The following is a 27,350-nucleotide window of genomic DNA, read 5'->3' on the forward strand; positions in this document are numbered from 1 at the left end:
TTTTGGCTTAACAGCGTCAAGCAAATACTCAAGCCTTTCATACATTCCCCAGACTGCCAAGTCAGAAATATTACCATTTTCCTTTCCCTCACTACTTGGATAACAGCTGGATTATGGGGAACAGGAGGATATAATTAGCAAAGAAATATATTTCTAGTCATTCCAAATAGGTACCAAAAGACTCTTGGTCACATCTATACCCAGTCGCCCAATACCTGTGGATACAGGTATCTTTGAAGGTCAGTCCACTCATATAAATAGCAGCCTTTTCACTAAGATTTTATTTAAAATATTCTCAGCAAAATTACAATTCACAGTTCCTCTACTGATTTGCTAGAAGCTTCTCCAACCAAATTTGTTCATCCACGGAATCCACAATTCTACTTAATTGCTGGATTGTATTATCTTTGCAGGGCAGAAAAGAGACATTGTAAAGTCAAGGACCCAACTTAAAACTTTGTTTATTCTGGTTACACTATATGCATACATATCAAAATGGCTACAAATGGGTGCTATTACAAGCTTCAACTTTAATTCATTTCTGCATTTGTATTTACATACAGCAGACAGTGCCCTGGTGACTGAATATATTCTCATACTTTCAACCAATTTTTGTTATCCGGTTTGCCTGATTCCTTCTTTCTATATCCATCAACGTTTTGAAAAAGCCTCCTTTATGGAACAACGTCAAGGTTTTTCTGAAACACCAGCTCTATGAGCCCACCTTTGGCAAATGAATGGAGGAACCAGCCTACGAACCAGCTTTACACCATTTTTCAAATATAAGCTATCTGAATGTTCAACAAATTTGGCAAGTCTGCTTTAAATAGAAAGTGCCGGAGCAGCGCTCCACCACTGACCTTGTCATTATAGATGGCTGTACATGAGCATCAACTGCAGTGACTCACCAATGCTCCTTTGACAGCATCTTCCAAACCTGTGACTGCTACCAAGGGCACCGGATGATTAAGAATAACCACCAGGTGTAAGTTTCCTTCCGAGCTACCCACCATCCTGACTTGGAAATACATCGCCTTCACTCTCATTGGGTCAAGATGCTGGAATTCCCTAACAGCACTGTGGGTGTACTTACAACTCAGAGACTGCAGAGTGTTGATTATATATCATGAACAATATAAAATTTCAATTGGACAATCATCCAGAGGTGGAAGATAGTACAACATTTAAACAAGTCTTTTGTCTCAGAGAGTCTATTTATGGGGCTGGGTTGAAAATGTGACTTGGCGATGCCACAGGCTCAGCTGCTAATGCGAATTCTTATGTCAGAGGGCCACGAAGTTGAATAAATGCCCATAATCAATAAAATTAAAATATATTTAAACGTCAAAGAGGTCACCTTTAAGTTTAATTTTGAAATGGCTTTAACCATGATACAGTTTTGTCTAGATTCATGAATGAAAAGTGAATAAATAAAAGGGTTTTAAAGAGTTACCAAACCCATTTGATTTGTGGCATTCGTTCCCTGGCGCTCAACAGACTGACACTGACACCAAAACAAATGATAGGACGAGCAGGAAACCCTGGCAGCGGCCGGAACCTGTTTTCAGGGCTGGTTTTCTGTCGGAAGTTGCAGAGGGTGGCACCGGTTGCTAGACCTGTTTGGAAATACTGGAATGCCTTAGGCACGCGGCGGCCTGAACTCTTCCAGGTAACGGCGGCCCGAGCTCCAGCTCGAGCGTTTCCAGGTAACGGCGGCCCGAGCACCAGCGTCTCCAGGTAACGGCGGCTCGAGCTCCAGCGTCTCCAGGTAACGGTAGCCGGGGGAAATCTCCAGTGATCTGGTGTTTCCAGTGATCTTAACGCTCCCCCTCCCCAGCGCGTCCCCGTCTCTGGCTGGAGGAGGGTGGTGTGTGGTGAGAACTACAAAGCGTTTACTGGCGCCTGAACTCTCCGCGCCACCCCCCCCCCCCCGTACCACCCGCCCCCTCCTCTCTAACTCAGACTGTCTCTCAATCCAGCCCACAGTAAATCGCCGTCTTCACCAAATTCACCCACTTCATCAAGTTTTTTGAAATACTTTTTACTCCATTCTTGAAGTTACAAAGCCTTATGCCTCTTTTCCCTGGTCTCTAATTAATCTTCCTTCTAATGTTACCCCCTGCACCTCTGATCTCCCGTCCTTAATATTTATGTCTCTCCTCACTCATTGATTCTCCCTGACCTTTCATTCTTACTTCTCCCTCATGCTCCCACTATATTTCTTTTGGATAAGAGATCAAGGTGGAATTGTTGCTCTGGTATAAGTTGGATTGTCTCTGCAGGATTTTAAAAAATCATAGAATACCTACAGTGCAGAAGGTCAATTGAGTCTGAACTGACAACAATTCCACCCACAACTCCACATATTTACCCTGCTAATCTCCCTGACACTAAGGGACAATTTAGCATAGCCAATCATTCTAACCTGCACATCTTTGGACTGTGGAAAATGGAGCACCTGGAGGAAACCCATGCAGACACGGGAAAAATGTGCAAATTCCACACAGACGGCCACCCAAGGCTGGAATTGAACCTGGGTCCGTGGAGCTGTGAGGCGACAGTGTTAACCACTTATCACTTTACGATTTTATTTTTTGCATATGGCCAGTGAGTACATTGTTTTTAATATGGATTAAGAAGATGTCTGTTGTATGTACTTAATGTTTCATTTGTATGACTAGGAAGGTGGTTACAATTTGGTGCCGAGGTTAATAATACATTCTCTGGCTACATGTGAGCCACGTGAATGGCTGTGATGCCACCAGGAATGCATCTTTCTGGTCAGAAGTTCAGCATATAGGTGATAGCCACAATCACAGTTTAATCTGTTCCTTGTGTTCCACCTGTGGGTCCCAGATGAGGGCTTTCCAGATTTTCTGTGGAAGGTTCAAACCAGGGACTTTACTATTTGGATCAGTAACCAGGTTGTGGTTGGTGATGTTTGCAGTCAAATAGAATGTATGCAATCAAGAAGTAGGCTGTTGTAAGTTTGTAGCATGTGGAATGTGTTCCAATCAGTTTTGCAGAACGTCAGACAAGTGTGGCAGATTTTTCTTTTGAGGTCCTCTGTCGATGGCAGTGCTTTAGTAGCTGTTAGCTGCTGACATTGTTGCTTGAGGAGGATGATTTCCCTATGGAAATCAGAAGGTTCAATATGCACTAGCATGGGAAGCCACTTAAGCTGTGTTGGCTTTGCATTCCAGAAAAAACACTGACTTCTCGAAGGTGGGTATTTATCACATTTGTATGGTGGCGTCTGAGCTAGTTTGAGCAGCAGTACTCTGCTGTTGGGTAGACCAGAGGAAGTGAAGCAGTGCATAATGTGTTGACACTGTTACTTGCCAGTTTCTGTATTAGATTCACTCACGTTTTGACCTTGGCTCAGCTGTTCTGGAGGTTTTGCCATTAGGTCAATGCATGTTCAAGAGTGATGCTAAGGTAATTTGGCGTTAGGTCATGGGTGGGTGATTGGCTGCAGAACTGGACATGATGTTTTTTGTAAGCCTTCCCTGGCATTGAAAATGCACTTTGTAATAGGCAATGATGTACTTTTGCTATTCAGTCCAAGGTTTCCCTACTTAGGGACAATGAATGAAGCAGGAAGGAGACTGAAGTAACTTTTGCTATCAGTATATGTTTTAGATTGTTCACATTGTTACAATTACGAGGTTTCTAAGATTGTTATGTTTTGGGATTGTGTCTTAAAATTTTAGGTAAAATGAAGATGGACATGCAACCTGCTCTGGAGTCTGCCTGACAATAAGCCTGGTTAGTTTAGTTGTTAGAAATTAAAGGAAGGTTCAGATTGTTTTGTTGGGAAGAAGGAGCAAGGTATTTATGCTTGGCGACAATGGCAGCAACCTCCATAGTCCTAGAGAAATGGTGAGAATGCCTGGCTGTAAACAGGTGTGCTTTAAACTGTCCATTTCGTCCCAAGGTGAAAGAGAATTTAGTTCTCAAGGATGACATTTCTACCTAGATACAAGTCCCATGTGAATCATGTTGCCATGGAGGAAGGTGTAGATAAAGCCATTGTAAAGATCAGAATACAGGCTTTCCTAGAATATCACTGAATATCAATGTTTGGAGTCTGCCTGGATCTTGGAGAGAGGAGGCAGTTAGATAAAAATCTTTATGGTTCACTGCACATGAATGGGGTGGAAGCTTGCATTCAGATTGAAAAGACCAAATTTATGGGGATTTAAAACAAGGCTGGAAGAGTCAGTATTCTGGACTAGAGAAAATGCACTGTGAAAGACTGATCTAAGATTTGCAAGTTACCATGCTGAGAAAGGAGAAGAATTTGAAGAAACTCTTCCAAGCTAAGAATCACTTTGGGTTGATTCTGGTTGAATGGCTGCTTGAAAGACACTGCAAAGTATATCTCAGAAGTTTTTTTTGGTTGGTCTGAGAATAAGAAGGGAGGAGATACCTTGCTCTGTGATTTAAAGTAGACATTGCCAATAAAGGAAGTATTTAGTTAAAAGTGTTTTTTGTCAGTTATTACAGAAAATGTCTTAAAACATAAAATCTTGACATGTAATTCTTTTAACTATTAATGGAAGTTATTTTTTAAAAATAAATTTAATTGACTTTATGGGGATCGTACCAAAACAAATGGTTCTTTCTAAGAATGTAGTTACTTATTTTGACTGTTCTGTTTTGCTCAACCTGACTTAGAGTTTAAAATTGCTTCTGGCATGACTTTAGAGTTAGGGTGGGTTATGACGCAGAGATGTTTGTAATGTGAATGTATGATGAGCCATTTGATAATAAAGCACAACTTTTTTCTTTCCCGTAAAGAAATGCTGAAAAAGGTTGGCAGAAAACCAGAATCCAATTCTGAGAGAGAAGATGCTGACATCTGCAAAAGAGTCAAGTTAGATCCAGGTGTTTCCAGCACAGTTCTTGACTTCAAAAGCCCAGCCAGCTTGTTTGAAAGTCTGATCTCTCCCATTGGAAGCAAAGAGTTCTTCAATGAATATTGGGAGCAGAAACCTCTCCTCATTCAGAAGAATGATCCTTTGGTAGCTGTTTACTACCAATCATTATTTAAGTTTGATGATTTAAAGGAAATCTGCAAAGATGATGTGTTTTATGGAAGAGATGTTAATTTTTGTCGATGTGTAAGCGGGAAGAAGAAAGTTTTAAATAAAGATGGGAAGGTTAATTACACACAACTGAAGAAAGACTTTGAGCAGAAGAAGGCTACAATACAGTTTCACCAACCACAGAGGTTTAAGGTACAGTTTCTGAAGGACATCTGTTTTCAGGTGTGATTTATAGTAGAAATATCTTTTGATTTTAATTTCGGTGCAAACCACACTTTTTCTTCACTTTTTTTCAAGGATGAATTATGGAAGATCCAGGAAAAACTGGAATGTTTCTTTGGCTCATTAGTTGGATCCAATGTTTACATCACACCTCCAGGTTCTCAGGGTCTACCACCCCATTATGATGATGTTGAGGTATGACTTAAAAATTTCCCCTCCCGCTCTCATTTCGGGATTTGAAGTGAATAAAAGGCACTCTATATTTTGTTCGGAGAAAAAATCTGCTTCAGTTTATATTGCAGACCATGGCAAAGGTGAGGGTGTTTATGTTCTCTAATTTTCTTATTAACCTTATTAATAAAATGCTGCAAAATAAAATGTCCAGATTTAAATAAAATCTGGAGGTCGGTCGCCAGTAGAGTGCCCCAGGGATCTGTTCTAGGACCCTTGCTGTTTGTCATTTTCATAAATGACCTGGATGAGGAAGTGGAGGGATGGGTTAGTAAGTTTGCCGATGACACGAAGGTTGGTGGTGTTGTGGCTAGTCTGGAGGGATGTCAGAAGTTGCAGCGAGACATAGATAGGATGCAAGACCAGGCAGAGAAGTGGCAGATGGACGTCAACGCGGATAAATGTGTAGTGGTCCATTTTGGCAGGTCCAATGGGATGAAGGAGTACAATATCAAGGGTAGGACTCTTAGCAGTGTTGTGGAGCAGAAGGACCTTGGGGTCCGAGTCCATCGGCCTCACAGATGGAGGATGTGGTCAAGAAGGCATATGGTGTGCTAGCCTTCATTAATCAAGGGATTGAGTTTAGGAGTCAGGAGGTAATGCTGCAACTTTACAAGACCCTTGTCACACCCCACTGTGCACAGTTCTGGTCGCCTCACTACAAGAAGGATGTGGAAGCTATTGAGAGGGTGCAGAGGAGATTTACAAGGATGTTGCATGGATTGGGAGGCATGCCTTATGAAGATAGGTTGAGGAAGCTAGGTCTCTTCTCCCTGGAGAGACGAAGATTGAGAGGCAACCTGATAGAGGTTTATAAAATGTTGAGAGGTATAGATAGGGTGGATTCTTCGAGGCTATTTCCCAGGGCTGAAGTGATCGCTATGAGAGGAGACAGGTTTAAGGTGCTGGGGAGCAGGTACAGAGGAGATGTCAGGGGTAAGTTTTTCACTCAGAGGGTGGTGAGTGAGTGGAATCGGCTGCTGTCGGTGGTGGTAGGGGCAAACTTGCTGGGGCCTTTTAAGAGACTTCTGGATGAGTATATGGAATTTAATGGGATTGAGAGTTATAGATAGGCCTGGTAGGTATGGATATGATCGGTGCAACTTGTGGGCTGAAGGTCCTATTTGTGCTGTAGTGTTCTATGTTCTAAAATAAAAAAATAAATCTGAGGAGTGATATCTGCTGTCAAGAGACAGTTTGCAGTATTTTATTAATAAGTTTATTAAGTGAGTTTAACTGTACAATGCAGACAGAGTTGTATTAACCAAGTTTATTTCATTTGTTTTTATTTTGATTTTCTTGTATTAGGTTGGTAGCTCATAATGAATGTTATTACTTCCTGCAGCTAACATCAACCTATGTTCATTTGTTTAAACATAGTGTATATATGTACATGTGGTGTTCATATTTCTCTCATTTTATAATAAAACATTTGTGCATATGTAGTGCAGCGACAATTCTGTTATAAGTCTGGAAAAGAGAAATGGAAGAGAGAGAGAGATATCTTCCTTTCCAAGCAATGCTTATTTGAGCACAGTATTCAGAGCAATGACAGAAATCCTGCTAGTTTAATTTCTTTTCTTTGCACTGTCAGGTGTTTATTCTTCAGCTGGAGGGAGAGAAACACTGGCGTCTCTACAAACCCACAAAACCCTTAGCTCGTGAATATAGTGTGGAACCTGAAGACCGGATTGGAAATCCAACCCATGAATTTACATTAAAGGTAATGAATTAATATTATTAGTACGCACTTAATTAGATTTGTCATTTTGTTTTTAATTTTTTGTACTAAGTTTTTACTTATCTGTGACAAATTATTACAGAGCATTTCACATATTTTGTACTGTTCTGGAACAATTCTTTTATTTTCTGGTATAGTTTACCTGTAAATAATTAGTCTTTTTTGTGGCTTCTTAAAGGAAGATCATGTAACAGTCATACTTGAGGCTATCTTTGGAAGGCAGTCTTCCATAAAGATCAGGCTTTCTCACATTTAATTTATGCTTAAAGTTTAGCATCAGTGTAAAACAATTTCAGGCTCAAACTAATGCTAAACATCTGGAGCATGAATGCATATTACACACTGCCACTAAACAGAATGCTCCAAATGAATCCAGCTGCATGTTAAGTTAGATGTGTGCCTCAATAACATTTTCAGAAAATGACTCTCCAGAAATGTTGACTCTTAAAGCGATTATTCTGAGGATCTGGGTGACTAGTGTTAAGGTAGTATGTATTACCCATTCCACTGTTCTGAGCCTGTTGAAAACCAATCACGTTGTGTGAGATAAAAACAGAAAAGATCTGACAATATCTATGGTGAGAGAAACAGAGTGAGCATTTCAGGTCATGTGAACTTTCATCAGAATGCAATGTGAGACTAATCACATATAGACCAGAGTGTATAGGAGTGACAGGCTGCTTTTCCTGAAAACCATTTGAACTGTGAACCATTTGAATTTTTCTGGCACTAGTCCATAAATTGCCAGATATTTTGAGTTCAGTTTCAAAACTTGCCATGGTGGGTTGTGAATTTGTGACCTTTGGGTCCAGTATGACAACCCTGTTTTATTTACACACTTACTGTTGTAAACCAACACAATAATTATTAAACTATGATAATTAACTGTCTAAATCATTAGTCAATAATAATTTATTGTCTTGCTACGTCAACTTCTTGAGAAAATAATACTTAATAGGGGAGCATAAAGTACTTTCTATGCCACTGCATATCCAATTGCAACTGATTTCTGGCTTGGGGTCGCCCTAGATTGGTTAGCAGCATACTGATCCACCAATTCTCATTTGAGTTAATGGAATTGCCTCGGAGTGCATTCCTCTTTAATTTGAAAGTGTGTTCATTGTTGTCCACCATTTAGACACAAGATGGCGTGGGTTTGGGGAGCCAGGAGCGCAGGTACATCACACCTTTTGGTATAAATAATACCATCACTTCATTGTTATTCTGTAAGATGGTCACTCTTAACTTTGACTGTCTGAAATAAAGAAGATATAACTGGCTTTCCTACATTTGAAGTACATGAGTTTAAATTTAATGAACATTTGAGTAAATGTTAAATTAAGGAATCAAAAAACATTGTTTAAAAACATAAGGTTTAATAACTTAAGTTGTTATGTATGTGGCATTTTTTCCATATTTCTCCTCTTGTAGTTTTGACCGTAACCTTGAGACATTTTGAGGTTAAAAGTGCAAAATAAATGTAAATGGCTATTATAGCTGTCATAGAGCACAGTAGATAGTGGGTATGAAAAGAAAATAGAAAATATATATCAATATTTTAAAAAGAAATACTGCATGACCTAAGTTAAAAATGTTCCCCTATTCTATCCGTTGACCTGCACAACATGACAAAATGAAATAAACTAATATTGGAAGTGTCTATTTGCTTCCTTTTTATTTCCAGCCAGGTGATCTGTTATATTTTCCTAGAGGAACAATCCACCAAGCAGATACCCCAACTGGAGGTTCACATTCTACGCATATTACCATAAGCACTTACCAGAACAAGTAAGAGCTCTTTATGTTGGTTTATGTTTTATATGAATTTTGCACTTGGAATCCATAACTTTTAGCAGCAATTAATTTTTTTCTCTGAACTTCCTTACTTTCTGACCCCACTTTAAAATTTAGCAGTTCAATGACTAATCAAAATGCAAGCCAAAGTCCCCACGCATCTTAAGCTCAGTCTATTTATGAATGAGATTAATATGTAGGAAATGGGGTAAGACTGTAGAAAATGTAATTCTAGTGTCATTATCCACCTAGCCACTTTGTATTAGGTATGATGGCCACAATTATTTTTGCAATCAAATCTCTAGGTTCAATGCTCAATGCCAAGCCTTTCAATCCAAAGTATGATCAAAATAGTATCCATTTAATGTGCACACGTTTCCTGCAAGTATTTTGCATTTATTCATCTGGGCCAAGATCTTACGGCCTCCCAAAACTGTAAAATTTTGCTGGAGGTCAATGGACCTTTCTATGTTTTGCCCCTTATCCGCTCTGATTCCCTTGGCGGTAAAATTCCATCCCTCGTGTTCATCCCAAAGTAATAGTCAAAGGCCAAAAGCAAATAAACAAATTTTATAGTTTTTTTTAAAGTAAGCAGGATTTTTTAAACTAATCATGTTTGTGTAGAAGCCAAGAGCCAGTAGTGAAAGTTGTAAAAATGACAGAAATTGGGAAAAAAGCTTGAGAACAATTTAAGGAACTAATCATAAGATTACTTGCACTGTAACTGTTCCAAAGAGATAAAATAGAAATAACGTAATCTCATTTCACTCCTGTTCAAAGATATTTGGGAATATATTCCTCTATCTCTACAGAAGACACTGTTAATTGGCAGTAACATTTGTTCAGTACCGCATTTATTGTTTTAAATAAAGATGTTTTTCATTATAGTACCTGGGGAGACTATCTACTCGATGTGATTCCTTGGCTTGTTTATGATACAATGAAAGAAGACATTGAATTATCCAGAGGTCTGCCTAGGCAATATCTTATGGTATGGATCTTTAATTTTTCTTGTTTTGGATTCAATGACTTTTTTTCCTCAATCTGATATTCTCCTGCAACTTTAGAAGACAGTGTATGTTTGAATTTTTTTTTAATTCTCTACCTTTTCATCTGGATGGTTTACAAGAGAAGTAGAAGTCTGCCTTTTTGATGTGGGAACATAGGCTGAGTCTAAAAAAGATAATGGGGGAGAAAGTTGAACTTGCGCTCAGAACTGGTGGAATGATCTTTTTGCACATCATCCTATACTGGCCAGAAGTTTAAGACAAATTTGGCTTCATACCTAAGCTGCAAGCCCACATGGGCACCCTGTTATGTTGCAGCATTAAACTGATGGTCAGTAGTGTCTAGTACATTTCCTTTCAAGCTTTTGGTATGCAATTTGGAGGCCTAAACTACCTGTGAGTTGCAAAATGAACAGCCCTAAGTTTAAGTATCTCTGCCAAAACAAAACATCATCATGAATTAGCTGAGTTTGATCACTTCTTAACCAATCTGCCACCTCAAGAATAACATGGTAAAAAGGCGTTTCAGTAGAGTGGAGGGAACTACCAATTCTTTTGATAATCAAATGAGAACAGTAAGCATAGTAAGGGTATTCTTACTTCAAGTTGCTTCACTATAGTAGTGATTAACCCAGAAGGGATAAAAAAGATGTATCTCCCAACTTTGAAATGGAAGTCATTAATCCAGAGGTTGATGGTTTGCTTTAAATTACTTCTCCATATGCAGTTATAGATATTTCTGACATTAATTAAATTGTCTCTATAATGATCCCGGATCTTCTGGATTGCACTTGAACAAAATTAAACCAAAATTTAAAGTTTTTAAAGTTTATTAGTGTCACAAGTAGCTTACATTCACACTGCAATGAAGTTACTGTAAAAAATCTCCTAGTTGCCACACTCTGGCACCTGTTCGGGTACACTGAGGGAGAATTTACCATGGCCAATCCATCTAACCAGCATGTCTTTCGGACTGTGGGAGGAAACTGGAGCACCTGGAGGAAACCCACGCAGACACCAGAAGAACGTGCAGACTTCGCACAGAGGTGCCCAAGCTGGGAATTGAACCCAGGTCCCTGGCGCTGTGAGGCAGCAGCGCTAGCCACTGTGCCACCCTGCTGGTGTCTGCATTAATCTTGTGTCAGTTTCTTATGAAGTTCATTTATCTATGCATGAATGTAAGCATCGACATAGGATGAGTGTAAATACAGTGCCACTAATGGGGTAAATAGTAAACAGGGTAAGCTGTTCTCTTCTACTATAGTGCCTCATTCTCAGAGCATTTTGCCTCTGCTCCTCTTCTTCCCCTTCTGTTTTTATGCATAAGGGGAATACACCCTTTGGAAAATCCTTTCAGCTGTCGAGCACTTTTCAAGCTGCATCAACGTGTCTTTGACAGCATGCCTTTGGAAGCCATCAAAGGGTCTTGGGATATAAGGTGTGTTGACCACCTTCACAACTGTAGTGAAACCTGAACTGTCTGTTTATGTCATGTTAAGATCCTTGAGAGCTTTCCATCAGCAGTGTTTGTGCTAACAGTGGTTCTGGGGATCAAATGGGAGGACTGCTAGAATACGTTATCGTCCTCCATGAGGCAGCATTTTCCAGCATAGGAGCTCTGCTGCAGAACCAACTCCAATAGAGAGGCCATTGCGCCTGGATGCTCGGAAACAGCCTCTTTGGCAGGTTCTGTTCTCCCAGCTTTCTGATGGTCAACTCTCTTAAGAATGCTAAAGGAAAAGGTATATCGATACACTCAAGGACGTCCTAAAGCACAGAAAATTACACCATTGACTGGGAAGAGAAAGCTATGGACCACTTGGCATGGCTGCACCTAGTTGTCAATGTTCAGGCTGCTTCGAGGGTTGGTGAGGTAGAATGGCGGCAGTAAAGAAAGGACAGGGAAGCTAACCCAAGGGCTGCAAATTCCACTCTGCAGCCCAACAACTTGTCCTCCACTGTGGAAGAACTTGTGCTTGTGGATCTGGAATTGGGCTCCTCGATCATCTGTAGGCTCAGCAAGCCTGGTGGACATCATCCTCGATTTCAAGGGATGGCCAATGATCGATTAACAACTTCACAATAGTTTGTGGTCCAAAAGTTTCAGTTTTATTGTGACTGATAGCACTTTAATGAAATATAGTGCAGATCTCATTAAGGAAAATTGCAATTAAACATTCAGATATCTAATTTGTACTTACATTAGGTTATTTCAGGCTCTGCTGAGGATATGTCCACAGCGAAGTATTTGCACAAATTCAGGTAATTCGTTTGAGCTTGTCATTCTCAAGGATGCAGCAGTTAACGTGCGTAACATGTTTTTGGAGAAGTATCTTAGACACAGTGGATGCAGTCTATGAAATTTGTGCATAGCAATATTGCAGCATAAAATTTGTGTAAATCAGTTTATGCTTAAGATTCCTCATGAGTTGAGAACATAATCTAGGCTCATCTGATATTGGCTAACTAAATTGCTAGTGTTTTAATATTAAGGCACTAGCACTGTCAGATCTACCTTTTCAGATGAGATGTTAAATTGACACCTGTTCTGTCTGTAGGTAGCTGTGAAAAATACAGCGACAGTATGTAAGGAAGAACAAAGAGTTCTCCCTATGTCCTGCCAGTTTCATCCTTCCAGTAGCACAATCAACTCAATTATTGTTCATTATTTATGATACCTCTTTATATGTTGCTGTTGTTCTCTGTAAAATTAAAAGTTTCCTTTTTGAAAGTACTTAAATTGGTTGTGAAATGCTTTGAGATGTCCTAAAGATGTGAAAGGAACTATACACATTTTACATTTGTTCTTTCATTCCATGGATTTTATAGCAGATGGGTTCGTCAACCGATTCAGCAAGAAAACTGAGTGAATTCCTGCGAGGATTGGCAGATCAGGTAGACAATGGAAAAGAAACAAGATCATCTGAGATGAAGAAAGATTTTATTTTAAACAGATTACCTCCATACATGAGCAACACTTCAGATTGTTTAACACAAGGTGAGGTTGAAGGATTTCTCTCTAACGTTGGATTTATTTAAACTCTTTTTGTAAATGTTTGTGATCAGTACAAAAACAGAAATCAACCCTTCATTAAATTTCATGTGCTTTGGATATACCTCAAAAGTTTGAAGATTGAGATGATGGAAGTCGTCAATCAATGCTTATGTTAAAACAAACATGACAAGTAGATTTTAATGTGAAAATATGTGTATCTTTTCACATTGGATATTGAAATAGGTGTTCATAATGAAAGAGTATTCTTGTCAAACACTATCTGTAAATCTATAGGCAAGAATTTTCCAAGATTGAGTAATTGTGGGTACAACCTTGCTATCTTTCCTAATTTCGTTGAACATTCTAGTGTCAGGATTGTAAAGATCCAGTAACTTATTCACTTTTAGTTGTGTGCTATCTGAGGAACTCTGCAGCAATGCCTTTGGATAAGGTGATCTTGACTATGTCACCTGTTTACTGATTAGACGTAATTAGTGTGTGTACATGCTAACTAGTTTTATTTTCTTCTCTAGCTGGGAAACTGCCCAAACTCAATGATCAGATCAAGTTAAGATTTAAAGACCATACCATGATTTTAGTTGAACACGATCAAGAAAGGACAGTGAGTATAGGCAAGAATTTAATTGTTTAAACAGTCTTCTCTTTAGAGTGAGTTTGATAACTGGAAATTTTTCCAGATGTACTTCCTAGTATAGAAGTTAGTTTGGCAAATATTTTACCTTTTGTGAATGAATTTTATAAAATTGACATGTTCTATTTGGGTAGCAGAGGAAATATGTAACTTCTTCGTAATTAATTTAAAAGTGGCAAGAGTATTCATCAATGTGCTTCAATAGACATTTATTTGTGTGTTACAATTATTCAATTATAAATTCATTTGCTATCTAGTCATGTCTTGGCCTGAATTAAGGCTACTGCTTTGAGAGTTATCAAATGATATCTTTAAGAATTATTTTGTACAGAATTTTAATTTAAATGCTTTCTTGGCAAAAGTAAGTGTATTATTTCTATAATAACTAAAATGTATGTTCACCGTTTAATTGATTGTTGCCTTAATGTTCTATGGTGTGGTTGAATACTTCTGAATGAGATCATTGGGAAATATCTTAGATATGTATTTGTAGAAGTAGTGAGAATTATGGACCCTTGATTATTAGCAGCTGAATACTCCTATTACAAATATGAAGTTGAATCTGGAAATCAGGGAATAATGGATAAATGGAAATTCATAGAGATACTTTACAAGTACTATACTTTAATGTTTACAAAAGGAGACTGTGGGAATTGGCTTAAAGTGGGATGGGAAATATTATAAAATGTAATAAGCTAACAAGGATGAAGTGCCTGATTTTGATGGGATACAACGTAACAAAATTTAAGCTGAAAATCATGAAGGATATTAAGTAAAACAAAGAGACAGTTAATAAATTTGGCAAAAAGCTGATTTTAATGGCTGAGAATGGAACTGGAGAAAATAATGTGGACAGTTTTATTGACAAAGGAAGAAATAGAGCAGCAATGGGAGACATTTAAAATTATGTTCAGTAGAGTCCAGGAGAAACTAAATCATAAGAACTAGGAGCAGGAGTAGGCAATTTAACCCCTCGAGCCTCTTTCGCCATTTAATACGATCATGGCTGATCTCATCTTGGCTTCAATTCCATGTACCTGCCATTCACCATAGCTCTTTAAACCCTTACTGATTCTGTCCACCCCTTCCTCAAATTTACTCAAAATCCCAGCATCCGCCATGCTTTAGGGTAGTGAATTCCACAGACTCGTAACCCTTTGAGAGAAGTAATTTCTCCTCATTTTTTTTTTCCATTTGGAAAAGAACAATAACAAACTGGTTAGTAATGTCACACCATGGATGAAAAGAGAAATAGGAAGAAATATAAATTAAAAAGAAAAGTATAACATGTATAGACAAAGGTGAGAATGAGAAAAAGGAATGAAAAAATTGTGAAAGATGTCAGAGAAGCAGTTAAGGCAGATGCAACTAAATTATCAAGGAATATGAAAATGAATACTGAACCACTTTGCAGGCAAGAATAACAAAAGAAAAAGTATCAGATAGTGACAGAGCCCCAAGGTATACGTATAATCTCACACACATTGACAGGAAAGTAGAAAAAGTATTAAATGATTACTTTGCCTAGGGAGACTAATGTGGTGCACGTAAAGAGAAGAGATCAAAAAATATGTGAAGACATTTAAGACAAAGGTGGGGCGGACAGTTGAAAAGCTTATCAAACTTAGAGGATAAAACTCCTGGTCTGGATGGATTGCATCCAGTCATATTAAAAGACATTGGCAAGATTACATATATATATTAAAAAATCATTAGAAGAAGGAATATTGTCAGATCTTTTGATCCTTCTAATATCATGTCCTTCTGACAAATACTGAAGCAAATAATCATAATATTTAATATGTCTGCGATCTTACTGTCAATACCTATGTGATTATTGTGTGTCTACCTTAGTGGTCCTGTCCATATCCTGATTCTTTGGTGTGCTAATGTGATGTCTATATTTAAAAAAACATATCTAGGGAACTATAGACTATTTAGCTTAGTGTTACATGTAGAAAAGATAATTGATCCATTACTCAAAGATGAATAGAGAAACATCCATATAATAAAAAAGTCAGCACAGTTCCAAAATGTAAAGCTATTCATAACTAACCTTGTTGAATTTTTTTGAAGAAGTAACCAAAAAGTAGACATTATAAATTTAGATTTCCAGGAGGTCTTTGAGAAGGGACCGTATAATAGAATTATGAGTAAGGTTTGAATATTGGATCTAGGGACAAATAGTAGAATGGATCAGGTTGGCTTCAAAACAGAGAATAGGGGTATTTACTCAGATTGTCAAAATGTAGAATGTGGTGTTCCATTAGGGTTGGTGTTGGGACCACAATTGTTCATCTTTTACAAAAATGATTTCAACTCTGGAATTGGAAATACAATTTCAAAGTTTGTGGACACACCAAACTGTGGTCAATACCAAGTGTAGTAATTGCTGCCTGTAATATACCAACCAGAGGCCTAGCATCAATGAGAGACCCAAACACAGGTGAGTGAGCATGCGATGGGGAATGTAGAGAGGGGTCGCTGGCTAGAAGATGGATGGAGCAGATCAGAAGAAAGGTCAGGGGGTGTAGTTCAGTTTGAGGGAAAACAGCTTTAAATAACCTCGGGGGAGGCAGGGTTCGGGTGAAGGGAGAAATCCAAAAATAAAAGTTGAGGCAATGTAGAAGTGTATTGAGGTGGGTAAAGATTCATTGATTGGAACAGAAAGGACATAGTTTAATAATAATAGTGCATCAGGGAATAAGGTCCATTGAGGAAGGAAATAGTTGCAAAATATAAAATTGAAGTTGCTTTAGCGGAATGCATGGAGCATCCAGAATGAGATAGACAAACTAGTAGCTGAAGTAGAGAGATAATACAGAGACAAATTTGGCTACAGTATTAATTTAGATTGTAAAGAGTGAGGCTCTAGGCTGAGGTGCTAAAAGTTTTGAACTCTTTTATAATGGCAATAGATGGTAGATCCAATGTTAATTTTAGGTCTGAAATTGATAGACTTGTTAACTAGAAGTATTAAGTGAAATGGGACAAAGGTGAATAAGATGTTAGGTCACAGCCCTGCCATGATCTCACTGAAAGGGAGAACAAGCTTGAAGGGTGTGGTTTATGTGGGTATTTAAACTCTAACTCGAGTCTTTACTCACCCAATGTTAATTTTTCCTTTTGAATCTTTTACCATTCAGGCAATGAAATAATCTGGTGACATAATTTCAAGAAATGTTTATTAAGTAAATAATGGTCAAAAAATAAAAGTTAATGATGAAACTTTGGGGGGAAATTGGACGATGAAAAGAAACAGAGATTTGTGGGTTCAACTTAGTAGACATTGTAAACATACCTAAATAAGATAAGGCCATAAAAAAGTGAATGAAATACTGACATGCCAACAGAATATGAAAAATGAGATGTAACAGTGAATTTACTTAAACTTTAGTAATATCAGTTTCGGGTGTAAATACAAAGAAATACTAAAAATTTTCATTAAAAGTGGTGATTAAGCAGTAATTCGATTGAGATGTATGAAACACAATATGACAGAATAGATTGAAAGAGCCTGTTCTCAGCGACTTGAAGGATCGAGAATAATGAGACATAGGGGTGAGATAAATGAAATGCATTTTGGAACAAAAGAAGAGGAAACAAGGGTTGTAGAATATGTTATGATGTGGAGATGCTGGCATTGGATTGGTGTAAACACGGTAAGAAGTCTCACAATACCAGGTTAAAGTCCAACAGGTTTATTTGGTAGCAAAAGCCACTGGCTTTTGGAGCGTTGGCAGCCCCTTTGTCAGGTCAAGCTATTTGGCCTCTGATCTTCGGGTAAGCATTCTCCAAGGCGGCCTTCACGACACACAACAGCGCAGAGTCGCTGAGCAGAGACTAATAGCCAAGTTCCGCACACATGAGGATGGCCTCAACCGGATCTTGGGTTCATGTCACACTATCTGTAACCCCCATGACTTGCCTAGACTTGCAAAATCTCTCTAACTGTCCTGTCTGGAGTCAATACATATGTCGTTAAGCTGTGCTAATGCTCGCTCCACACACATTGTCTGTACCTTTAAGACTTGATTAGCTGTAAAGACTTGCATTCCAATCATTATTCTGTAAATTGAGTTTACGTCTTTATATGCCTTGTTTGTGATTTGAACTCTCACTCACCTGACAAAGGGGCAGCCAGTGCTCTGAAAGCCAATGGCTTTTGCTACCAAATAAACCTGTTGAACTTTAACGTGGTGTTGTGAGACTTCTTACTGTGGAATATGTTACCAGTGTCAGTAACTGAAGCAAAGATCATGTCAACATTTTAATAAGTACGGTAAATAATAGAAGGGGAAAAGATAGGAGAACAGGATAGGCATCTGGAATTAGGACTACTGCGAACATAGAGGATGGAAATTGATATGGACTGGTTGGGTTGAATTATTGTTCTACGTAATTTTAGGGTTACTGTAATGTTTTTTCAGGATGAATCTCGAGAAATGATGGTGTATGTATATCATTCTCTGAAAAATAGCAGAGAAAACCACATGATGGGGGCTGAGGACAATGAAGAAGAAGAAAGTTTTCAGGTGACAATATTTTTTGTTTTTTTCTATTAATACCGTAAGATTTACTTAAACTCCTATGTATTTCAACTTGGGAAGGTGGCAAGACCAGCATGATTTTAAGATATTCAATCCAATCACAGAAATATGGGAACATAAGGAAAATAATTAACTGTTTAGCTCTCAAGCCTGATCAAGGTGGAGCTGTGACTTAACTCTTAATACCTGTCTTTGCCCCATGTCCTTTAATACCTTTGGTTAACATCAACGTATCAATTTCAGATTTGAAGTTGACAATTGACTCAGAATTAACTGAGAATTTCAAACTTAAATCACACTTTTTAAAATGATTTCCTAATTTTACCCTTGATGGTCCTGACCAATGGCTCTAATTTCAGGCAGTGTTGCCTAGTTCTAGATTCTTCAACCAGTGGAATAGTGCAAATGGAAAAGAAACTGTCTGCTCCATAATACCTTGAAAACCTCAAACAGATCGCTGTTGAACTAAATTTTAGGAAATACAGCCTAGTTTATGTAATCCATTCATAATTTAACCCTTGGATTCTGGGTATCATTCTAGTAAATAAGTTCAAATTTATTAATGTCACAAGTAGGCTTGCATGAACACTGCAATGAAGTTACTGTGAAAATCCCCTAGTTGTCACACTCCGGCGCCTGTTCGGGTACACTGAGAGAGAATTTAGAGTGGCCGATGCATCTAACCAGCATGTCTTTCAGTCTTTGGGAGGAAACGGGAGCACCCAGAGGAAATCCATGCAGACGGGGGGAGAAAGTGCAGACTCAGCATAGACAGTGACCCAAGCTGGGTATTGAACCCAGGCCCCGGTGCTATGAGGCAGCATTGTTAACCACTGTGCCACAGTACTGCATCTATGCTGCATTCCCTCCAGGGTCAATATTATATCATTTCTCAAGTGTGGGGCTGGATTTTTAGAACAAGCGGGGTCCGATTGGAGAAGGGTGGACATGTAATTTGGTGCTGCTGATTTTTGTAATGGTTCCCCGCTATGACCCTGCCTTAAATTCCTGTGTGGAGTGGTTAGTCACCTCCTGTCAATTGCTGGTTAGTACTGCTGCCTCAAGCGCTAGGGACGTAGGTTCATTTCTCAATTTGGGTCACTGTCTGTGTGGAGTTTGCACATTCTCCTCGTGTCTGCGTGGGTTACCTCTGGGTGCTCCGGTTTCCTCCCACACTCCAAAGATGTGCAGGTTAGGTGGATTGGCCATGCTGAAATTGCCCCTTTGTGCCGGGGACTAGCTAGGATAAATGCATGGGGGCTATGGGGATAGGGCCTAGGTAGGATTGTGGTTGGTGCAGACTCAATGGTTCGAATGGCCTCCTTCTGCGCTCTAGGATTCTATGATTCTAATTAAGTGTACCTGTCCATTACCCCTACTCACTTCTTCTAGCTGTTCAACCAATCCCCTAACCTGGTTACTAATTTGCTATCAGTTGCATGAGCTTCCATTTCATCTGCAGTATCTTTGGTGGGACTTTATTGACTGCTTTCTGAAAGTCCATATGAACAACCAGTGCACTGCTTGGAGTTACTTCTTCAAAAGTTCAGTTGAATTTTATCAGGTATGACCTATGTTGTGAAAATCCATGTTGGCTTGCTCTGACCAGCTGAACATTTCCAAAATGTTCAGCTGGTCATGCTGAAGTATGGACTAGTAATTTCCCAAAAACAGATGCTAAATTAAGTGGCCTAAAAATACCCTTATTTTCCATCTTACCTTTCTAATATAGCAGACTGAGATATGCAGGCTTCCAATCTAAAGTAACATTTCTGAATAGAGAACACTTTGGAAGATCATAGTTGGACATCTGCAATGTTCTCAATTGTTTCTTGTAAAATTTTCAGATTAAAACCATTTCATCCTGAGAGTTTGTTGCTGTTTATTACCATTATTTTCTGTTAATTTGTTCAGCTTAACTTTGGTGTGTCTCTGCCCCTGACTCAGTATTAGTTTCCTTGATATGTCCTCAACTGTAAATACTGACAGCTGGTAATTTCCTTATTTTTATTTTTGTTGCTAGTTTGTAAGGAGCCCTGTTACATTGTTTTGTGCAGATTTTGATATCCTTTAAGTTTGTTTTCATACTCCCTTTTTGTGCTCTATCTATTTTTAATTTCTTGTTGTTCTTTACCTCTGTAAATCATTCATGTTTGCCTTTTTTGGCTAGATCTTTTCCCCATTAGAACCTTAAATTAGTTCTGTATTACATTCAACTCATTGAACACCCCCAACTGATCTCCTGTTCTATTCTAACAAGTTTGTCCTGTTTACTCAGTATGGTAGTGTAATGGTTGTTACGGGGCAATGAATTCATATCCCACTTTGACAGCTGAGGTATATAAATTGAGTTAATAAATCTGAAATAAAAAGCTAATAATGGTGACCATGAAATTACTGTATTGTTGTAACAATCCAACTGCTTTGCTAATGTCCTTTTGGGAAGGAAATCTGCTCAATTTGCCTGATCTGGCCTACATGTAATTCCAGATCTGCAGTAATGAGGTTATCTCTTAATTGCTCTCTGAAATGGTCTAACAAGCCACTCCGTTGTCTCAAGAGTGATTAGATTAGATGAGCAATAAATGCAAGATCTTCAAAAGTTGTGTGAGAGAGAGAAAGATGGCTGTGAGTGTGTACATTTGAGAGAGATAGGAGTGTGAGTATGAATGCATGTGTTTGAGAGAAAGAACTAGGTCTCTAACTCACTCCTCTTCTAGGTTCGAGAACATATTGTTGCAGAAAACTAACCTGAATACGCTCAATAAATTTACTATGTTTCTGATATGAGCTTGTGTAGTTATCCCAATCTCTGTTAACTAAAATCACACACTAAAACCACTGCCTATATCACATATTTATCTAATCTCTGCATTTATACATTGTGCCACTGCATAGTTGCTGCAAGAGGACCTGTGAAAACTCCTGCTAGTTTTGTATCCTTTTCTGTTTCTAAATTCTCCCCATAAATTATCCACTGCCTACCTATTTATATAATCTCATGTAGAGTTATTTTTTAAAAAATGCTTCTCTACCCCTTTCATGAGATTCCCTGTCCTCCTCTTATAACCTGGTGTATTAATTTTCCTATTCATGACCATCTTGTCATGTTTCAGTAATAGCTACCTTGCCATACCCTCTAAATTAAATGTGTGTCTGCAGTTCCTTCAGCTTGTTCTTTAAGCTTCATGTTTTTATGAACAACACATTTGAGCTTCCTTCCTGCCCCGATGTTGTATTTCTCACATTTGCAGGAAAGCTACTACAATTTTTTAATGATTCATGATTTTTAAGGGAGTTATGATGAGACTTTTCTTTAAAGTAAAAGAGTGTTGTTTATAGTTTAACGGTTGTGTCCAGCCAAGTGCAGTACAAAGCCAAACAACCCACAATGAACCAAGGAACAGGAATAGGCTATTCAGTTCTTTGAGCTTGTTCAACCATACTGTTAGATCATGGCAGATTTATAGCTTAACTTTATGTATTTGAGTCTTGCCTTTGTCATTTTTATTGGGAGGAGTGATGCTGCTTCTTTTGCTCCAGATTTGTTCGATGTTAGGAGTGCTGCTGAAGAGCTGGATTTTCATATCAGACACACCCACAAAACTCACTCGCTTGCTTCTCATGCACAAACACATTCACACTCTCAACTTTCCCTTTCTGTCACACACACTCACATAGTCAGCTCTCTCTCGTACACTCTCTCCCCTCCCTCAAACACACACATTCAAACTAACTCCCAGCTCTCTCTCACACCCACCTTTCTCTCTCTCTCACACACACACACTCACACTTCTCTTTCTCAAACAAATGCACACGTTCACAGTTGCACTCCCACCTCTTTCTCACACACTTTCACAAATACGCACGTACTCCCACCTCCACCTCTCTCAAACTCTCAAAAGCATACATTTATATACACACACTCCCACCTTCCACAAATCGCACATACATAATTCAGTCTGGCCTTTCCTTTTTGCTTGCTCACTCAGTCATTTCTCCCTCTCTCTCACACACCCTCACTCCCACCTCTCTCTCTCTCAAACACACGCATTCACACTCGTGCTCCTACCTCTCTCATACGTACCCATCTTTCTCTCTCACACGAACACAGTCCCACCTCTCTCAGACATTCACACTTGCACTTCCACCTCACACAAACACACACTTCCACCTCTCTCCATCACACAAAGGCACACATACATGCTACCTCTACCTCTTCACATAAACACTCACAGACCCACCTCCTGCTCTCTCTCTCACACTTCGCACATCTCTGTTGCACACACACACACACACTCTCACCTATCTCTCTCCATTGCTCCATGACCGTTTGCCCTCCTGCCCTCTGAGGCTGCTACCCCTCACACCCCATTGTCTTGTCACACTCTTGCCTGGGACCTCGAATACTGGCTTTGCTGCTATTTTCCTAGACTGGCTTCTCCGTGCATTGGCTGCTGCTAGGCCTATCAGTAACCAATGCAGTGTGAAAACCACCGTAGATTGGACAAGCTGGAAGCAGCTTTTTTCAGATTTAAAGTGGCTTGACCTGTTGCTGATCCCTCTGGGTGTATTCTAATAAACGCCAGAGTTCTGCAGAATCCAGTTTGGGAAATGCTGCTCTAGTGTAATTCACCTTGAAAATAGAAGACAAAAAGACAGGCCAACACTGAAGAGAATGTTACATTTTCAGTTGTCTTGATATCCTTTTGATATTACTGCAAAACATAACCACTGTTAATTGAAATAGATCAAACTTTATTGTGACAGTATCAAAACTGTACTGTTTTACATTACATATTAACAGTAGTCCAGCTACTTGTTGCAATATTAACATTGTGTAGAAATGATCAGAACCCAAAAACAAATTTTAAATTAGATCTGATTTAAAAATGTAATTTCCCTTTGTTGCTATCTGTTATCTGAGTATTCATAGGAAAGCCATTTATATATGGACCAACACCAATGAATCGATTAAGACATCAGCTTTTTTACCCCAGATGTTTGGGAATTTGAAGTTTCTGACGTACTGCCTTCTTGCCACTGGGGGCTGCAAGTGAGCTTTGTTTAACAGAAGTGTCAGGACAGTCACAGCAAGTTAATACTGCATGTGGCTGCTTAAGCTTTAGCAAATGTTAATAGTAGTCTGTTCAGTGTTTCTAATTAATTATGTGGTAGACATCAGCGCTTTCTAGACACAGATCTTCAAGCAGAATGCTTTCACAAAGGGAAACTGCTTTAAAGGTGACAGCAGATTAAATTTCAGCTGGTGGGCATAATTTAACCATGATTTTCATTAAAATTGAATTGTTTTCTTGCTTGTAATAGAGAAGGTGAAACAAGTTTGAATGTGTTATATTAGTATTTAAAGAACTTGTTTGGAATTCTGTGGTGAGTAACTCACCTCCTGATTCCTCAAAGTCAGTCCATCTACAAGGCACAAGTTAGGCGTGTGATGGAATTCCTTCCACTTGCCTGGATGAGCGCAGCTCCAGCAACACTCAAATAAACAACTCGACACCATCAAAGACAAAGCAGATCACTTGATTAACACCCATCTACCAACTTAAATATTCACTCCCTCTACTACTGATGCATAGTGGCAGCGGTGTGTATCATCAGTAATTCACCAAGGCTCCTTTGACAGCACCTTCCAAACCTGCGACCACTACCATCTGGAAGGGCAAGGGCGGAAGTTGCATGAAACTTCTCCAAATCACACACCATCCTGACTCAGACCCAGATCACTATTCCTTCACTGTCGCTAGCCTAACAATAGTATCAGTCTGCCTGCACCACATGGATTGCAATGCTCACCTTCTCGAGGGCAATTCGGGTTGGACGATAAATGCTGGCTTCATCAATCACCCTCGCATCCTGTGAACAAGTAAAATTACCTCTGCCTGTTTGTGTAACACTGCACCAATCAATATTCAACATGGATCTTTTTTACCAATCCTTCAAGATCTGCCAATAGACTTCTTATTTCATCTGAGGCCCTAATTTCTTCACATAGCTTGTTAACAATAAATCTGGGGACTGTTCCACAACCAATGCTATCCTATTTAAACAAAAACAAAATACTATGGATGCTGGAATTCTGAAACAGAAAATGCTGAAATACTTGACAGACCAGGCAATAATTGTGGAGAGAGGAACAGAATTAGCATTTCATGCTGAAGACCATTATAGTTTTTCAACATAACAAAATGATAATTGATGACACCCCTGCTAGATGTGTACACATCTGAAATTGTCCTGCGTAATTGCACATCAGTCTATATTGAACATTGTCTTGAATATTGAACTTGAGACATGCCAGAGAATTTTGATCCTGACCATATGATAGAGAGAAGGCCATTGATGAAATTGCTGGAAATCTTTAGGCCTAGGACAAAACCTTGAGGAATTCTTGCAGCAATGTTGTGGGACCAGGATGAGAGATTTTCAAAAACCATAACCATCCTTCTTTGTGTTCCAACCAGTGAAGGGTTCTCCTCCTAATACCCATTGACTTCAATTTATTAGGGTTGATTGATGCCACATTTGGTCAAATATTGCCTTTGGTTCAAGGCAGATACTCTCATATCACCCTTAGAATTCAACTCATTTATCTGTGTTTGAACCAAGGCTATAATGAGGTCAGAAGCTGAACATCGGTGAACAAGTTCCAAGAAAAATAGGGTGGTAATAGTAGGGGATTTTAACTTTCCCAACGTTGATTGCGACAGCCATGGTTGGATGGAAATAAATTTGTTGAGTGTATTCAGGAGGAATTTCTCATTTCAATATGTGGATGGCTTGACTAGAGAACGGGCAAAACTTGATCTCCTCTTGGGAAATAAGGAAGGGCAGGTGACAGAAGTGTTAGTGAGGGATCACTTTGGGACTGGTGACCATAATTCCATTAGTTTTAAGATAGCACTGGAGAATGATAGGTCTAGTCCAAAAGTTCTAAAAATTGGGGAAGGCCAATTTTGGTGGTATCAGGCAGGAACTTTCAACAGTTATTTGGGGGAGTCTGTGGGAAGGCAAAGAGATGTCTGGTAAGTGGCAAGCTTTCAAAAGTGTGTTAACCAGGGTTCGGGGTAAGCTTGTTCCTCTTAGAGTGAGGGGCAAGGCTGGTTAGAAGTAGGGAACCCTGGATGACTCAGGATATTGAGGGCCTGGTCAAAAAGAAAAAGGAGACATATGACATGCAAGTGCAGCTGGGATCACGTGGATCCCCTGAAGAGTATAGAGGGTGTAGGAGTAGAGTTAAGAGAGAAATCAGGAGGACAAAAAGGGGGCACAAGATTGTTTTGGCAGATAAGGCAAAGGAGAATCCGAAGAGCTTCTACAAACACATAAAGGGCAAAAGAGTAACTTGGGAAAGAGTAGGGCCTCTTAAGGATCAACAAGGTCATCTACGTGCAGACCCACAAGAGATGGGTGAGATCCTAAATGAATATTTCTCATCAGTATGTACAGTTGAGAAAAGCATGGATGTTAGGGAACTTGGGGAAATAAATAGTGATGTCTTGAGGAGTGTACATATAACAGAGAATGAGGTCTGGAGGTCTTAAAGTGCATCAAGGTAGATAAATCCCCGGCATAGAATCTAGCATGCTGTAAGCACTCCCTTAATTAAGTTTGGTCTCAATTCAGAATTCTGTAATCCTCAGATCATCCACCTCTGAAGACAGTTTCCAGATTATTAGGGATTAAGAGTCTTGAATTGTACAAATTCATTGGTAGTGAAAATTGTTATGTCAATCCAAAATTACAGAACTCTGAATTGATATAGACACTTCACAGTGGCAGGGACCCGGCTTCAATTCCGGCTTTAGGTGACTGCCTAATAATCAGTGTGGAGTTTGCACATTCTCCCCATGTCTGCATGGGTTTCCTCCAGGTGCTCTGGTTTCCTTCCACAGTCCAAAGACATGCAGGTTAGGTCAATTGGCCATGCTAAGTTACCCAATAGGTTAGATGGATTAGCCATGGTAAGTGCATGAGGTTATGGGGATAGGATAGGGGAGTGGGCCTGGATAAGGTACTCTGTCAGAGAGTCGTTGGGCCGAATGACCACCTTCTGCATTGTAGGAGTTCTAAGATTCTATAGAAACGTAATTGGAGGATGGCGTAGAGTGTGATAGATTCTGTCTACTTCGGGTCTTCAATGTGGTCATGGGGACTGTCCTATAAAAGATTGTACCTGGACCAGATTGCTGATGTTTTCATTCTGCCTCAATTTTTGAGTGATGCCTAATTTTAGCATCATTTTTGTATGTGTTTTGCAAACAGGACAACAATAAGCTACTGCTGCTTCCTTTTAGAATAATTTCAAGATCATAGGGGAATAGTTGTAAAGTAGGGTGAGCAAAGAACATTGCCTTGCACCGTGTATAGTATCTAATGTTTAAACTGATGGTGACACCTTAGTTTTTTGCATCATGTTTATGGTTGTTTGGCCATCGTCATTGTTTGAAATAAATCAATATAGCTAATCTAACATGAATTTTCATGATATTGATATGCCATCATTCTAATAGAGGAAATTAAATCTTAATAGCATTCAACTGCCTCATTACATGTTAATTATCTGTAAAACATTTCATTATTTAAAAATGCATTTGTCTTGTGTGAAATTTCGTATACTTTTCACATTAGATTGTGATTGTAGTATAAATGCTGATTATTACAGCATTTCCTCTTTCAATCACTGGTGCTTTTTTTGAATTTTACTGCAATTCATAATTTACATTTTAGAATGACTATATATAGTGTATTACTCAAACTGTACACTGAGTAAAGAAGCTGCTTCATTTACTTGAAATTGTTATTCCAAAATTACTAACTTTTGTCGTCCTCTATACAGGCTCATGGCTTGAGATTTTCTTGGTCCCATTTGGAAGCACTGAAACAACTATGGACAGATGACACTGTCCCTGTGAGTAATCTCAAACTGGACTCAGACAAAGCTAAAGAAAATCTTGCATTGTGTCTGTGGACAGAAAATTTAATTGAAGTTACCTAAGTAAAATGAACCATCATTTGACTTGACTCATTGTTGTTTGAGTGCCTTTTACTGTTCTATTTTCCAATAAAAACATGGAATGAAAGAA

The 27,350-nt window shown here is 38.9% G+C and overlaps 1 protein-coding gene across 3 annotated transcripts; it reads left to right on the forward strand.

The window, feature by feature from the left end:
• Nucleotides 1–1,605: 1,605 nt before the first annotated feature.
• riox2 (ribosomal oxygenase 2) lies at nucleotides 1,606–27,350 on the forward strand. Of its 3 annotated transcripts, none has more exons than XM_080203882.1 (10): nucleotides 1,606–1,768; nucleotides 4,804–5,243; nucleotides 5,349–5,468; nucleotides 7,099–7,227; nucleotides 8,930–9,033; nucleotides 9,928–10,030; nucleotides 12,876–13,044; nucleotides 13,575–13,663; nucleotides 18,124–18,228; nucleotides 27,104–27,350. In XM_080203882.1, exons 2-10 carry the CDS (start codon nucleotides 4,806–4,808, stop codon nucleotides 27,260–27,262), a joined length of 1,416 nt encoding a protein of 471 aa, XP_080060008.1. In that variant the 5' UTR covers nucleotides 1,606–1,768; nucleotides 4,804–4,805; the 3' UTR covers nucleotides 27,263–27,350. The 3 variants fall into 3 exon arrangements, with proteins under 3 accessions (XP_080060008.1, XP_080060010.1, XP_080060011.1); XM_080203884.1 differs by having other exon boundaries at nucleotides 1,606–1,737; XM_080203885.1 differs by having other exon boundaries at nucleotides 1,618–1,669.

The sequence above is a fragment of the Carcharhinus amblyrhynchos genome, chromosome 15, assembly GCF_965287045.1.
Source record: "Carcharhinus amblyrhynchos chromosome 15, sCarAmb.v2.hapA, whole genome shotgun sequence".
Taxonomy (NCBI): Eukaryota; Metazoa; Chordata; class Chondrichthyes; order Carcharhiniformes; family Carcharhinidae; genus Carcharhinus; species Carcharhinus amblyrhynchos.